The sequence below is a fragment of the Phaenicophaeus curvirostris genome, chromosome 16, assembly GCF_032191515.1.
Source record: "Phaenicophaeus curvirostris isolate KB17595 chromosome 16, BPBGC_Pcur_1.0, whole genome shotgun sequence".
NCBI classification, from domain to species: Eukaryota; Metazoa; Chordata; class Aves; order Cuculiformes; family Cuculidae; genus Phaenicophaeus; species Phaenicophaeus curvirostris.
Genome location: NC_091407.1, coordinates 14,589,354 through 14,605,416, shown reverse-complemented (window position 1 = coordinate 14,605,416; position 16,063 = coordinate 14,589,354). Strand labels below are relative to the sequence as shown.

Here is a 16,063-nt window from a genome sequence, read left to right as displayed (position 1 = left end):
GTCCATCCCTTTGTTCCCTTGCTCATGAGCCACGTGCACCGTGAGAGTGCTGAGATGGGAACGTGTTCCCGTGTTTCACATGTGGCTCCTCAAAACACAGCGGAGCGCCTGTCTCCTTTACTCCTGCTGTGATTCCAGGGGGAATTCAGCTCAGCCACGCTGGTGATGGCCACCACCCTTGCACTCTGCATTGCTTTGCTCCCTTCTCCCCAGCTACTCACCAGCAGCAGACTGGAGGACTTGTGGGTCAGAAGCAGTTGCTTTTGCTATTTGTTTGTTGCTGGATTCTACTTAGCCCAGCTCAGAGCTGCGTTCCCATTTGCTGTGGGATCCCTTTTGGTGGCCCAGCAGGGATGGAGGATGAGGATGGTGCAGGCTCAGGCTCAGGATGTGTCAAGGGCTGTGCTGTCATCCATCCTTTGGAGCGCTGTGGTGGCGAGTGGCTGAGTAATTAAAAAGCACTCAATTTCTATCACTTCCCTGTTAATTCTAGTAATGGTGAGAAGCCTAAATGGGCGTTCATTTCTTTCTTTTAATGAACGTTGTATGATACAGCCCTTGTTTTGATGGGGCTGCAGTTGTGTTGATGCTGTGTTCCTGATCATTGCAGGTGTTGTGTTCCCTGCAAACATCTCGCTCGGGCATCGCATTTGTGCATCAGGTTTATGTGGTCACGGGCTTAGGGTGCTGGGTTGAGGTAGTTACAGCTGGAGCAGCCTGGTGCTTTTACTGCTGGTACCTTCGTGACAATGAAAACCCCCTACCATGTAGGACTAAATGTTAACCATTTTGGAGCCATTTGATGCCTTGGAGAAGCCTGAGGTTCCAGTTCAGTTTTGCAGGGACAACCCAATGAGCAGGACTTGGCTGTCCTGGGTAAAGTCTTCCACCACAATGATTTATTCTACAACCACTCCTGGCACTTCACCTCACTTTAGCAGTATCAGCCATTTGTGTTCACTTTTATCTAATGCCCTCCCATGTTTTGTGTTGATTTACTCTGGGAAATAGAGTTGAAGCCCCCATTTTTCTTTGCTCCTATCCCTTCCTTGGTTTTCCACGCATGATTCTTTCCTCGGATGTGTGTTACTGCATTTTCCTGGGGGATTTCGCTTTGTAGCAGCCCTGTGGAGGGTTAATCCACAGGTCTTTTTTTGCTTTTCTCTTTTTCCCTGTCAAAGAGGATGGTGCTTTTTGCCCCCCTCCAGTCTATGGCTGTGTAATGCTGGCCTTGCCGCTCCTGCCTAAGGTAGGGCAGGGCTGGTTTATGGACTGGGGGACATGGGTGGTCTGGCTGCACGCCTACAGCTGTCTGGAGCTGGAAATAGAGCCTAGCGGTGGAGCTGCAGCAGGATTTTAGTGCATAGAAAACACACAAGCCTTTTAGAGACATTAAAAGTCAGTCTTGAGCTAGGTGTGTGGACATCACAGTGACTGGAAGAGAGGACACCTTGTTTTTTCCTTCTTGAAGTTTCTCTGTGCTTTTAGTCCTTGGTGTGATATTTACAGAGTTGCTTCCTTAAAACCTTTTGTCTCCACCTTGGGCACCCCCTCAGGGGCTTGTGACAGCGGTTGAGAGGAATAATTCCTAACTCTGGTCTTATCTTAGGAGCTTTGAACTTCATGTGGTGTTCTAGCATCTGGTTTCAGAAAGCTTGCAACAGAATATCTCTTTTTTTTCGCCACTAAAAGCTGTGAAGGCAGTTTGCTGCCATCCTCGTTTATTAGTTTTGCTGTTGAGACCTTGTGAACGCAGCGGCTTTTGTATCTGTAGCAGCACTGGCAGAGCCCTGGGGTGTTCTGCTTGCCTGTGTGTTCCCCTTTGAGCTTCTCAAAGTGGTTTTCCTCGTGCTCTGTGTGACTGGCACTGCCTGGGTTTCATGTTTGCTTGTGAAGGGAGCACCTTTGGGAGAACATACTTAACGTCGCAAGAGGTGGCTTAGCAGGAAGGTGAAGGAAGCTCTCGGTCTGGACGTGGAATGGAAGCTGTGGTTTCCAGTAGGTGCTGCTGTGTTGTGGGGGTCACCTCAACCATACGAGTTGTGCATCTTGGTGTGAGCTGTGCGTCTCTGTGTCACTGTGGTTGTATGAGAGAAAGCTTTTCATCCCAAGGTGCTGGAGAGGCTGTTGGGCCGTGCACTTCTGGATGACTGGCTCCTACTGGTGTGGGTTTCAGTGATGGGGAGCAAGTCCCCACCCACTGACCTCTATGTCTTCTGTGCCTGCTAGGCAGAACTTCTTCCACGGCACTGGTGAGACCGCTCCTCGGTACTCGGCACTGGTGAGACCGCTCCTCGAATACTGTGTTCAGTTCTGGGCCCCTCACCACAAGAAGGATGTTGAGGCTCTGGAGAGAGTACAGAGAAGAGCAACTAAGCTGGTGAAAGGGCTGGAGAACAGGCCTTATGAGGAGCGGCTGAGAGAGCTGGGGTTGTTTAGCCTGGAGAAGAGGAGGCTGAGGGGAGACCTCATTGCTCTCTACAACTACCTGAAAGGACGTTGTAGAGAGGAGGGTGCTGGCCTCTTCTCCCAAGTGACAGGGGACAGGACAAGAGGGAATGGCCTCAAGCTCCGACAGGGGAGGTTTAGGCTAGACGTTAGGAAAAAATTCTTTACAGAAAGGGTCATTGGGCACTGGAACAGGCTGCCCAGGGAGGTGGTTGAGTCACCTTCCCTGGAGGTGTTTAAGGCACGGGTGGACGAGGTGCTGAGGGATATGGTTTAGTGTTTGGTAGGAACGGTTGGACTCGGTGATCCGGTGGGTCTCTTCCAACCTGGTTATTCTGTGATTCTGTGATTCTGTGAAAACCTCTGCTCTGAATTTGTGGAATACAGGTTTGCTGAGGTGTGTCAAGCCCTGAACGTTCACGGCATACGCAGGAGCTGTCTGACTGATCGCAGACAACCTGCACAAGCATTGTCTTCACAGTTAATCAGACAAAATGCTCCAAACCCCAATCTTATTTGACCCATGTAAAATAAGAAATTAATTCCTAAACTCCAGTGTTCCTCATGCTTTTCTGAGCCTTGGTATCAGTGTAAACTGCCGCACTGTGTCTCAGGTGGAGAGACTGGACCAGGCTATCTATGCTTGGAGATTATATGCAGATTTGCTTTTTAGATTGTTGCTTCTGGGAGGGAAAAGATTGCCTGTCATTTGCAGCCACCTGCATTTTGTTGTGCTGATCCTGTAGGACAGATTCTGGGTAGATTGTGGGCCTGTGCTGGAGCTGATGATTGTATCTGGAAAGAAGGATGTGTTTCCATAGTGTAAACATCTGGATGCTTGTCAGCTGAGCTCAGCAAAGCTGAGCACTACCATCGCCAATAAAGCACTGCCATCTGTGCAGAGAAAGAAGAGGCTTTCTTGAAGCATGAAGGAAAGAAGCCTTTAATGGAAAAAACAGAGCCATTCACGAAAGCCCTTCCATTTCAGAGTAAATCATGCTTGTTCCTAGTGAAAGGGACTGCAAATCCTTCCATAATGCCTCCATAACCATTCAGATGATTTGTTACTGCTTCTGTAATGACTCGTTTTAAAACAGATTTTATGCTGTTTGTGCATTGCACCTAGGAAGCGAATCTACGTTTGGCTCGGTCCTTTGGACTTCTCTTCTGATCCTTAAGTGGTCTGAAATCCTAACTCCATGAATTTCAAACCTCAGTTTTCTAGGAGTCCTTCTAGGAAGGTGCTACATCCCTGATGCTGTCATACATCTGAACTGATTTAGTTTGACTTTGAGGTTAATCTGATTAATTCTCTGCTCTGGAATCGCAGTGACCTCAAATGCGCTTCGTCTTCTGGAATTTGTGCTCTAGTGCATTGCCTTAAAAGATGAGTGAAACCAATCTGTCGTGAAGGCTTCAGAGCTGAAGTTCGGTTTAGTCGGTCCTGGGCTTTATCTCTTCCAGACATCCATGTTTCTGCATTTAGAATGGTTAATGTTTAGTTTTGTGTGATTTTAGCGCTGGGATATGGGAGTGAAAGAGGGGAGGGAAAGCAAACTGCCCAACAGGAGCCCCTGTGGCTGCGCAGAGCTTTGCAGCGGGAGGATGCCTCATTCTGCAATGAGCAGGTCAATCGCGATCATGGGGCTGGACTTCACACTGGAAGGTGGAGAAGAGGAGGAATTCATCAGGATTGAGCAATACTGGAAAGAGCTTACTCTTACTGTCCTTCTCTGGAAAACAAGTTCAAATGGACTTATCTCCACTGTAATGACTGATTGTAGGGTTTGCTATTTATATCTTTGCTTCTACTGTTGGCAGTGGCCATTGGTAGTACAGGGAAGGACTGAATTAGCAAGTATTTTCTGTCTTGTGCTCTGTTATACTTGTGAATTAAAACCTGCACAGACCAGCTGCTCTCTGGGAAACACTCATTTAGAGGGGTTTTTGTGGTTTTTCTTTTTCTAGGAAACTACTTTGCAAGTCACTTCTTTATGGGAGGCGAGAAGTTTGACACCCCTCACCCTGAGGGCTACCTTTTTGGCGAGAACATGGATCTAAACTTCCTCGGGAATAGACCTGTTCAGGCAAGTTCCTATATGCTGTCTATTTTACCCTTTTGTTTCTGCCTTATTTTGGAAAGCCTTGTGTAGGGCTTGTGCTAGAAGATCATGCAGAGCTGAGGGACCCTCAGTACCTGGGGAGCGTCGTCAGAGCCTGAGGTGCAGGAGCCTTCCCCGCCCCGTGTTCTGCCTTGCTGGCTGATGTAGCTGTTCAAGTGCAAGCAGAGTTTTTCTAAGAATCCGCATTCACCTTCTGGGCTTATTTTCACTTAGGGCAGAAGGAAGGAATAGTGGGGGAAGAAGGGCAGGGACTCAGAAACACCGATTTTGGAGATTCTTATGGCTTTTTTCCATGAGACTCGCCTGCCTGAGTGAGCATAAAATGTGCTGCAGAGAGGAGCAGGCGGGGAAGCAGATGCGCTCTCAGAGCTTGAGGTTCACGGGGCTCCTGGGCATGCTGGATGACTTCCACTCAGTGTTGAGCCCTTTCTCTGGCATTTCAGAACTGCTTAAACAGAAACAAAAGGTAGCAGAGCAGGATCCATTTGGAGATGTTTTCAGTGTGCTGGAGAAGAAAGGGAAAAGAGCCGTGTGCTTTGCCAGCTGCTCTTGTAGTTGTTTATGCAGCTTCAAAACATGAAAAAGAAAAATTGATGTCAAGGTCTTCATCTTCAGAAAAGCTTTGACTGCCAGTGAATTCGTGCTTGTGGTGCTTGGAGGCGGTTCAGTATCACTGCTGCTTTACAGAAGGGAGAAACTGAGGCAAGGTGACTCACTATTTGAATTGGACCAGCGACAAGCACGTTCTGCTTTGAGTTGTCCTTGGGCTGTGCCATTGGTTTTCTCGGCACCGCAGTTAACAGGACTCTGCAGGGTGGGACAAGGGAGAATCCAGAAAGCCCTTGTTGGAGCAGGGAGTGCAGATGAGCAGCAGAATTAGGAAAGAGGGACTTAAGATGCAAATTGTTCTGGATGTAACCGTGCTGTTAACGCAGTGGGACCTTTGCCAAATAGGTGTAAGAGAGGGAGGCTGCTGTGGTGTGTAGTTTCCTATGTAAAGTTAGTGCCCTTTGCCAGCTCTGATTAATCTTCAGGGAAGAAACCACTTGAACACAGAGCAGCAAAATGACTTTCTGAGCGTGGGCCAAGTTCTTGCCTTGGAATGACTGAGGTTTCGACTGCTCTGTGTAGAGCAGTGCTACCAGCCACAGCGCCAAGAAGTTGGGGTGCAAGAGCAGTAGCTGCTGCTGCTGCCTTCTCTGCTGGCTGTGGCACGGGGTCTTCTGTGATGTTCTCATGTCAGTGAGGAAACAGCACATTTTGCCTCTGGCTATGACTTCTTGCCCCTCCTACGCTTTTCTGTGGCTGGAGGGGACAGCACTGAAGGACTGTGTCTTGGAGCTGCCCTGAAGTCCAGCTGCAGCAGCTTTCAGCTGCCTGTTCAGCAGACTCTGTGTTTCTAAGGAAAGTCATATATTGGTGGTCCCTGGTACTCCCGTTCTAGTCAGTCACTTTCGCTACGCTGCAGGGCACCTAGGAGATGTGTGTTTGAAGAACCCCAGCTCTAGCGAGTCTGCGTGGTGGCACTGTTGCTGGAGGCACTCACAATAACCTCCTGCCTGAGATCCTGTCACGTAAGCTGTACCCTTGTGTCATGCTGTTGCTCTGCCTTCGAGCACAGCTGTGTCTCCAGTCTAAGCACCTATCAAACCTGGCAGTTGTGCGAGTGGATGCCTCAGTTTCAGCCTTCCCTGACCAGATGGGAGATCCAGCAGGTAGATCTGCAGCTGTGCAGGTTGTGGTCACCACAGTGGCAGTTCCTTTGCATTTTGTACAGGAGACTCTATGACCAGTAAAGAGAATTTCAGTCTGAAGCATCATCATCCTTTACTTAAAAGACAGTCTGTGAGAGAAGGGTTCTTGACTGTAGAATAGAATGAGCCCCCCTGTCCCCATGTCTTTCTTTTCTTTTCCAGAACATTTGTCCCATTGTTTCAGAATAGAAAGAGTTTTTCCTCATAATACAGGGATTGGGGTGGCTGATTAGCAGTCAAGTCACTGTTTGCATGCTGTAACACACATGAAAGAGCTGCATTTCTTCTGCTGAAGCTGGAGGTGGTTTCTTTAGTGGAAATAAAAGCTAGTGAGAGCAAGGCTTTTCAGACTGAGAATTCAGGGTGCAGAAAAAAAGCTTGTGAAAATGCCCTTTCTTAAAGCATGTACTCCCAATGTGAGCTATTGCTGGGCCAGAGCAGGATTTTCACCCATGTGCTTGATTCATCTGTAAATAAAATTCTCTATTACTGTTTCTTGTGGCTGTCTTACTGAGTACCCTTAAAGGTTGATGTTTCTTGCTTTGGGTAATTGTATGCCAAGTAACATGCTGCCACCTTTTATAGTACAATAACAGGAGAATTATGTGCCTTTTTGTTCCAGTTTCCCTATGTAACTCCAGCTCCACATGAGCCAGTGAAGACACTGAGAAGTTTGGTGAATATCCGCAAAGACTCTCTCCGACTGGTGAGGTACTGTCACTGCCTGAACCCTTCCTTGTTCTCAGCAATCTGTCATCCAGAACCAAGCTGTATTGGATAAGGTTTTGGAGAAATAGCTGAATTCCATGTCCTTGTTGCTAGATATGTCTAGAGGCTTCTGCGTTCCCTTGTGATCAGAGCTTTCTGGTGGTTCATGTGCTCCCTACCCCCAGACTCCATAGAATCACAGGATGGTTTGGGTTGGAAGGGACCTCAAAGCCCATCCAGTTCCACCTCTGCCATGATCAGGGACACCTTGCACTGGACCAGGGTGCTTCAAGCCCCATCCAACTTGGCTTTGAACACCTCCAGGGATGGGGCAGCCACGACATCTCTGGAAAACCTTGAGCAATCAGTGTTTCCAAACAGGATCAGCAGTGTATCTGTCTCAGCAGGGCTGACAGAATGGTAAACAAACCCATGAAATCATTAGCATGAACGGAAGATGTTACTCAGGTCAATAAACCCCCACAGACAGATTCCTTTCTGCATTCTTGTGCAAGGAGAAGCCAAAAGGCAGTTGATCCTGGTGCAGGTCATGAGCTGGGAAGACTGATCCTGAGTGAAACTTCTTCGGGTTTCTCCTAATGCCAAAATAAAGTTTGGTCCCAGTGTTATGTATTGGTTTAGATGGTTTGTGACCCGTGTATAGGAGAAGGTCTGGACATCCTGGAGATGTGTTACCTTTCATGCTCTACACTGAAATCTAAACCAGCACTAGCTGGGTTAAACACAGCGGCTAACACTCCGACCTGCGGCTGCCTCTTTCAAACAGACGGCTGAGGTACAGGAGCCCAGCAAACCACACTTTGTTTTGGTCTGAGCGACCGGGCAGGTGTCCAGGCAGAGAGTTTCTCAAAGTTCCTTGAGTCACTCCCAAATTCCACGTGTCAGGCGCAGGGCTGGAGTGCTGGCAGGGGCCCAGCTTCAGTGCTCAGCCAAGGTGGATCTGAGAGTGTGGCGTAAATGTGAGTCATTTGAGTCACAAGGACACAAAACCCTGGGTTTGTTTGTGTGTGAAAACTGAAGGTTGGTTTTACTTACTTTAGGTTTGTTTTTTTTTAAGTGAACAGTACCTGTGGTTTCAAACCTGATTGAACAGGAAAAGAGGGAAGAACTTCAGAAAAAGTAACCATTGGTAAACTGCTCTGAACACCATCTGGCCTTTTTAGCTAAAGGGTGAAATACTTCTCTAGGAAACTGTCTTGCTTTCCTCCCAGACTTGCTGTGGAAGGGGGATTTTGTTCTCTTTGCAGGCATCCATGTAAGCAGTGTAACATCTCATAGAAGCCAAATGGGAAATGGCATTTTCACTGGAAGAGGTCTTGCCGTGGATGGAGGAGTTGGTGGGGTTTAGTGTCTGCAGTTCTGTCTTCCGGCTCAGCATGGTTGCATGTCTTGTACCCTCAAGCAGAGTTGCAGTTCTGGACTGTTGGGAATTGCTCCTCCTCTCCCAAGTAACAAGTGGTGAGGTGAGAGGAAATGGCCCCAGGTTGCACCAGGGAAGATTTAGATTGGATATCAGGAAATATTTCTTTCCTGACAGAGTGGTGAAGCCCAGGCAGAGGCTGCCCAGGGCAGTGGTGCAGTCTCTGTACCTGGAGGGGTTCAAAAAGCATGTAGATTTGTCACTTGGGGATATGGTTTAGTGGGCACAGTGGGGTTGGGCTGTTTGTTAGACTGGATGAGCTTACAGGTCTTTTCCAACCTTAATGATTCTGTTATTCTGTGAAATGTGGTGTCCGTGCACCTTCACAGTGTTGAGGTTTAATACCAGGGCGTAATTCCTGGTCCTATGGGTTCTTTCTCTGCCTCATGAAGCTCTTGAGCTGCTGTGTTAGTGCTGACGACACCACCACCAATGTTACTGTATTTAATTTTGTAGTGATGTAGACCCAAAATGAGATTTTAATTGCTGGTTCCCGAGAGCACATTCTGTCTTGTGCTTTTCTACTGCTCTGGACTGGAGGCTTTTCCTCTCTCCCTCTGTGCACGTAAAGACACTTTGTGCCCTCTCCAGCTTGGTTTATTTACAACCAGTGGTTGAGACTTGTGCATTCTTTCCAGAACTGGTTAAGTTTAATTTACCACCTCCTCCATCAACTAAAATTATATGGAGCCAAGTGTCTTAAGTGTAAAATAGGTTCTTATGGTAAAGACCTCACAAGCTTCTTGTTTAAACTTGTGCTTAACTGAAAATTCATTGTTCACCTGTGAAGACGGTGTTGATCCATAGTTTGGAGTGTAAGGCTTTATGGAGGAACATGAGGAAATGTCTGCTCTGGGTTTCCTGCGTAGCTCTGACCCAACAAAATGCTGAGCTTTGCCAATTCCTGAATATTTAGGGCACTTTTGGAGAGAAGCAATCAACCTGTGGATATTGGTGTTGAACTTCTGAACCTTTAACACCTTGTGTAAGCGCTTGATTTCTAGCAGGATGAGACTTAGGAACCTCAGAGGAGTGCTGCATGAGTTTTGCTATTAACCACTAACAGAAGATGACTGCCTCGTGTCTGTTGTGTGTCCCTCTTTGGCCCTGGGTTGGAAGCTTTGTTTCAGAGCTGAGGGCTGGTATTGGCTGTTCACTTGTACCATGAAAACACCTCCAGCTGCAGGAGGAAAACAAACTCATGAGGGGATGTGTTTCATGGAAGAGTTGCATAGGTCAGTCTCTCTGCTTCAGCATGGCCTTTGGATAGTGTTGTGGAACAAAAGCACCAAAGGAATCGGCAACTGCAGTGGTTTGGGAATGTGTCTGAAGCAGCAGCGATATCAAGGAGAGTAGCGGGAATCCCAAACATTTTGGATAAGGAAGGCAGATGATAAGGGACGAGGGGAGACAGGTGAGTTTCTGTGAGTGAGAGAAGGGAGATCCCTCCTCTTCCCTTTCCAGCACAGCGGGACTGACATTGAGCCTTGGAGCGGTTCATGCTGTGGTGGAGGTGGTGCTGGTGAGCGTGCTGGGATGGCTGCCTCCCAGCCCTGGGTGGTGATGAACTGTCCCAGCCTCTGCAGAACCAACCAGGTAGAGAAGCCTCCGCTAGATGATGATGATCTCCCATGAATGTCAATGCTGATAGAGATGTCAGCTGGTTCTTCCTTCACTTAGTGCCTGCCCTAACACTGTTGTAACACGTATCCCACCTCAGTAAGGCAAGTGATACTTAGCTTTTATCCTGCACATCTGCTAGGTCATTGGTCAAACTTTTTCAATCTCAAGGGATGAAATCGGGTTCAACTTAACCTATTCTATAAAGTTGTCGTGGCTGCTGTTAATTATATTTTTGTCTTTTAATTCTTTAACAGACAGACAAAAAGTTCCAGCATTTCCATTGTTTTATCCAGAAGTGATGCCAAACCAAGTGGCCTCAGCTCTCTTGGTCATCCCGCTTTGCCCTTTCCATCATAACATTGGATGAGCTCTTTGTTCTCAAAAGTGGTCAGTCTCTCTGCTCCGTACACGTGATTGTGAAGGCTGCACGATTATCTCGTGTGCATGACCAAACAGCACACCTAGAAAAGTCACTGGTTCCTAAGTTCGTGCATGCATCTGTGGCCACCTCACATCAGCACTGTGTGCAGGGCTCGGCTAAATGTACTCTGTAAACATCCAGTGCAGGTGGAGCCAGAGGAGCTCTTGAACCACGTGGACCACCTCCTTGTCTGCCAAAGCTGTTGCAAAAATGGAAGGCATGCAAAACGTGTGATTTTGTCTCGTTACTCCCTTGATGTTACATCCCACCAGTCCTGCACTGTGAAATGGAACACGAGATGTCTCTGCCTCTCAAAGTATGCACCAAAGTAGTTCTTGCTTGTTCCTTGGTCCAGCTACCAGCTGGTGTAGTTGCTCGTGCAGTCTTTTCTGTCCTGAACTCCTTGCTATGTGGCAGATTTTCTTCACCTCCGGCACCACACATATTACAGCTGGGAGATGTGTACACAGCCTTGGTGTGGCTGTCACTGTTCAGGCCTGTATACTTTGTCCCTGCTCCAGTGATGCTGCTGCGTGCAGACAGGGCTCTGGCTCCGCTCCTTCCTGGCAGATGCAGCCTCCAGAAACCTTCTCTCCAGGCACTGCAGTTGGTGGTGGCCCCTCAGTGGTTTCCTAGGGCAACAGATCTCATCTAGTCTAGGCTTAACCCCTTTTCTTCTTGAAAAGATGGAAGCATGTTCTGAGTGCAGAGGTAAAGTTAAGAACAGGAAGGTGATCTGGGAACCTGTATGCTTTGTGAGGCTACACGTGGAAAACGAAACAGCCGATGATTTTACTATTGGCATGTTTTATTTTGATGGGCTCTCCCCCGCGTCTCTCACCTTGTTTCTTAGGGCAGTTTTTACAGGTATCCAGACCTGTGGTGGAATTGATCTGTAACTCTTGTGCATTGGGCATCTCTGGTTCAATATTCCCTATATATGTAGTGGGTCCAGGTCGTGGAGAAGCTTCCAATCGTGCGTGCCTTTAAGAGGTGCTGGTTCCTCCTTTACTCTCCTTCTTCTGGAAGAAGCGACAAGTGAACTGTAGCCTGGATCTTTCGCTGCTGCCCTTGGGTTGATGGAGGGCAGCACAGCAAGAGTTAATTTGCAGAAGCTCATGCTGCTGCTTTCTTAGACACACAACACTTGTGAGTGGGTTGTTGCCATCTATGTTCTTGGGTCAGTCCAGCAAAATGTTCTGAGGCTGTCCACAACCTTTCAAGGCAAACCTGCCCTGCTGGCTGGACTGATTCTTGTTTACAGCCTTCAGGTGCCGTGATTTTATTTGAATGCAACTGGTGTGAAAATATCACTGTCTGCTGCACTCTGTGTTGTGTCTAGGCTGCTGCAGATGTTTGCATTCTCCATTCTTGGCATTTGTCTTCTTCATAGTAGTGTGTTGGGTATATTCGAGCTTGATGTGCTGCTCTGACCTGGGTGAACCACTGGCAAAAGTCTTGTTTGAAGCTCTCTAAGTTCCTCAGCCAGCAATGCCAGTGTGCACTGCAGTGAATCGCTAGGGTTACGTTAGTATAAGTGTGTTTGTTAGGTATAAACTGGAGAGGGGCAGATTTAGACTAGACTTAAGGAAGAATTTCTTCACCATGAGAGTGGGGAGGCCCTGGCACAGGCTGCCCAGGGAAGTTGTGGCTGCCCCATCCCTGGAGGTGTTCAAGGCCAGGTTGGATGGAGCCTTGGGCAGCCTGATCCAGTGGGAGGTGTCCCTGCCCATGGTTGGGGGGATTGGAACTGGAGGATCTTTAACATCCCTTCCAACTCAAATTATTCTATGATTCTATTTGATTGTACTGATGTGAAATTTTATTTCGCACCTTCTGTAGCAAATTGCTGAAGCTGAACATATCGTTCTTGTTCAGTGCGGTGTTAAAGAGAATTCATACTGTGGAACCCTCTTAATTAGGCAGCAGTTATTACACCTCAGTGAATGTGGTAACTAAGGAGTGCTCTGACACTTTTAAGGTTGAGTTATGGAGGTGTGGCTGGCATGAGTATTTCAGCAGTGCAGCGTATCCATCGAGGCTGCCTAATGAAGGGAGAGGCTGATTGGTACCATGAAGTCAGAGACAGTGCCAAGCTTTTCCTGAATAGTTCAGCTCCTTGGCTTTGACCCAGGCATCGTGGCAGCTAAGGTAACACCGATAGACGAGTGAGGCTGGAGCTGGGTGACAAATCGAGCAGCGGTGCACACCTCTCACAGGCAACCTGCTGCACTTGCCGTTCCTACGTGGTGTGTGAGCTAATGGAAGTGCCTGCAGTCATAGGCTTACAGCAGGGTTTGAATTTACATGTGAGAATCTGTTGCTGCTCTGCCAGAGAATCACGTCATCGCATCTATTCTTCTATTCTCTCTGTCACTTCGCACTTCAAGGCAGAGGAGATCTCATGGTGTGCTGTGTTGGCTGCTTGCTCCAGGATCTGCAGGTCTCCCTGGCTGCTCCTGGCATGCCAGAGCTCACTGTTCATCCATGCGCATTGCTTGCTGCCCTCTGTTCCGCCTTCTTCACTGGATTTGTTACCTGCCTTCTGCGGCAGCAGTGCCAAGCAGTGGTGATCACACAGTGGTGTCCAGCCGTACAGCAGCCCACAGCCAAGTTATGACTCACCTTTACATTAATTGAAATAACTTGTAAACTCTTTCTTGTATCAGTTATCCCATCTGTTACACAGTTGAATGAGTTAATTTTTGCTCATACAATAAATATGTGAAAGCTTCAGCATCAAAGGTTTAGTTGATGATTGTACATTTAAAGGTATTTGAAATTCCTTAATTTGGATGCTTTCTGATCTGAATGTCACCTTCTGTGTGACGCTGCAGGTACCCTTTGTTGAGCTTAAGGAATTCTTTGTGTTACAGAAACCTTGTTTTTTCCTTGTCATGCACCATTTCATTTTGCAGAGTTAGCAGAATTAAGCTTCAGACTTCCCAGGCCCACACAGGATTTCTTTAGTCCAAATACTGACCTTAATGTGAAGGTTTAAAAGGAGGAAGAGTGTTTCTTCTCCTAAGGGTTTGACATTCAAGAGTCCATATTTGTCTCAAGACAAGACATTCTTGTCTCATCCTGTGTCCTGGCACTGTACAACTTGGGTGAGATCCCTTAACACCGCCCATGCATATTTCACTTCAATAACCTCAGCAAAATCTTGAAAGGACCTTCCTCAAGAGGAAGGAATGGAAATCTAGGAAGCCCCATGGTGTTTTCTCTGCCCAGAACATCTAGATTGAAGTGCTCGTGTCCAGATTTCCAGAGTAATCTTGATAATAGCTCATAAATACACATTCTAATCCTCTGGCATTGTCTTTCAGGTATAAAGATGATGTTGATAGTCCTACTGAGGAGAACGGGAAGCAGAAAGTCCTGTACAGCCTGGAGTTCACGTTTGATGCAGACGCCCGTGTTGCCATCACGATCTACTGCCAGGCTACAGAAGAGTTTGTTGGTGGCATGGCCGTGTAAGTCCTGGGCTGGTGGGCATGGGGAGGTGGCACAGGAGCTCTCGAGGGGTGAGCCTGTCAAAGATCTCTTGTTATCACCCCTGAGGGCACTGCTGCCAGGGGTGGTGGAGGGGGAGATCTCTTCTTTTCCTGTTTTGATCCATGTGTTCTGATAGCTTTGACTATTGCTTTCACTTTTCTTCCCCGCAGAGCCAATATCCTCTCTTGTTCCTTCTCTGGTTTGTTGTTTGGGTTTGGGGAAACCATTTTGTGTGCAACAAAGGAGAGGAACTCACAGCTGAGGCTGTGTCAGCAAGGTGTTCTATGAAAGTAAAAAAGCAACCACCCTTCCCTTCAAACTACCAGTTTTTTTGCAGATCACCCGACTCCTTGAATTTGTGTTCTCTGCAACTAGAACGTCCAAACCACCAAAGTAAAGTTCAGTGTGACATTTATATAGCGGGTTGTGTGGAAGTGAGGCCCACCCCGAGCCCCTTTTGGGCTAAATGACTCCTCCACACAGGCTCTGTGAGGTGGTTCTCAGGAGGATTTGCTGCCTTAAGCCGTGTGTTACCTTCCAGGTACGTATATCAGTCAAAACATCATCTGCGGAGGCTTTCTCATATCCTGGTAGTGCATCCCTACAGATTTTAAACCTTTTTTATCCAAATTGGCACATTTAAACCATTCCAATCAACACTTTATCCTGTAAGACAGAAAAATTTCTGCTCTGCATTAAGATTGAAGATGGCTGTAACATACTCTCCCTGGTGTGAACTGGGTGCAGGTGAGCTGCTGCTACGTTGTGGCAGGCTTCCAGTGGCCATGGGACAAAGAATTCTTGTTGTTCTATGGGTAGAGGAAGATTCAGGCTGCAGAAGCTCTTGGCTTCCTCTAGTAGAGGCTTTTGGCTACTCAGCGGCTCTGTGCACGTGGTGCTGACGGCTTCTGCAGTGGTGCTCCAGATTTGGGGGTAAATTTAGATTCGTTGAAGGCATCTGCAGAGGTTTCCACAGGGAGAAATGTGCACAACAAACCGTAAAATGGCTCACGTGTTTTATACAAAGGATGACCATCCCAGCAAGGATCAATTAATGGTATGTTTTTGGAAACGAGACCAGCCCAGTGCTCCCATCCAGATGTGCATTCCTCCAGACTGGAGGATATTCTGATCCAGAATTTCTGTTCAAGGCCAGGTTGGATGGGGCTTGGAGCCCCTGATCCAGTGGGAGGTGTCCCTGCCCATAGCAGGGGGGTTGAAACTGGATGGGCTTTAAGGTCCCTTTCAACCGAAATCGTTCTGTGGTTTTCAGGCCCCTTCTGTTGAAGCCTGTGGCTACCTTTATTTTGGGGAGGTAATAAATCAGCTCCTCTTAAGTGCTTGGGAAATATCTCTCAACAAGCTCTGAAAATGCTTTCTCTTCACCTCCAGCTTTTCCTGAGCAGAGCTGACTGCAGCAGGATGCTTTAGAAATCCTGACTGAGTTTCCATGTTCTGTCTCTTAGGTCCTTAGGTTTCCTGTGAATTTAGTGCTTAGTGAAGGTGTTGGAATGGCAACCTTGGAGATTGAAGTCCTCTTTTCCTAATACAGGTACAGCGTGGAGAGATGGCCAGTGTCCCTCGTGCTGCTCTGCAGTTTTCCTTGGTTCTTGACCTGGAAAACCATCTGTGGGGTGTTGGGGAGCACTGAGGTTCTCTATGGCCAGGGTGGATGCATTTACATTGACGGACTTCAGGCATGGCTTAAATCAGCGAGCCTCGTCCTAAATCATCAATTTTGATCTTGTTTTGCATATTCCCCTGTTGGGTTTCCTTGAGGAGAATTTGTCACTGATCTGTAACGATGAAACATCTGCATTTACAACTCGCTGTAAGCGTCACATCAAACTTTGTGCTGCATTGTACAAAGAGTTTAAGGCTCTAAAGAGTAAGCAATATGTATTTTTTCAGACTCCTCTAGTTTTGCATTTTATGTCAAAATGGCAAAATAGAGAGTTTTTCTCAAAAGAAAAAACACCTTTTTTTTTTAACCTGTGTCTTGACCCAAGTCATATTGGGATGGAGCTGCAATTAAATCACCAGAGAC

At 47.4% G+C, this 16,063-nt stretch overlaps 1 protein-coding gene and 1 long non-coding RNA gene across 6 annotated transcripts in view; both read left to right on the top strand.

Moving 5' to 3' along the window:
• The window catches only part of MGRN1 (mahogunin ring finger 1), a 55,381-nt gene that overhangs the window by 4,058 nt on the left and 35,260 nt on the right, over window positions 1-16,063 (top strand). For all 5 annotated transcript variants that reach the window (XM_069870149.1, XM_069870153.1, XM_069870148.1 and 2 more), the window contains exons 2-4: window positions 4,417-4,535; window positions 6,948-7,036; window positions 13,848-13,994. In XM_069870149.1, coding sequence (XP_069726250.1) covers window positions 4,417-4,535; window positions 6,948-7,036; window positions 13,848-13,994 — 355 coding nt within the window. The remainder of the gene's footprint in view (window positions 1-4,416; window positions 4,536-6,947; window positions 7,037-13,847; window positions 13,995-16,063) is intronic.
• On the top strand, window positions 14,402-15,575 carry LOC138727634 (uncharacterized). The gene is made up of 2 exons (XR_011338580.1): window positions 14,402-14,557; window positions 15,483-15,575. It is a non-coding gene; the product is annotated as an uncharacterized lncRNA (long non-coding RNA).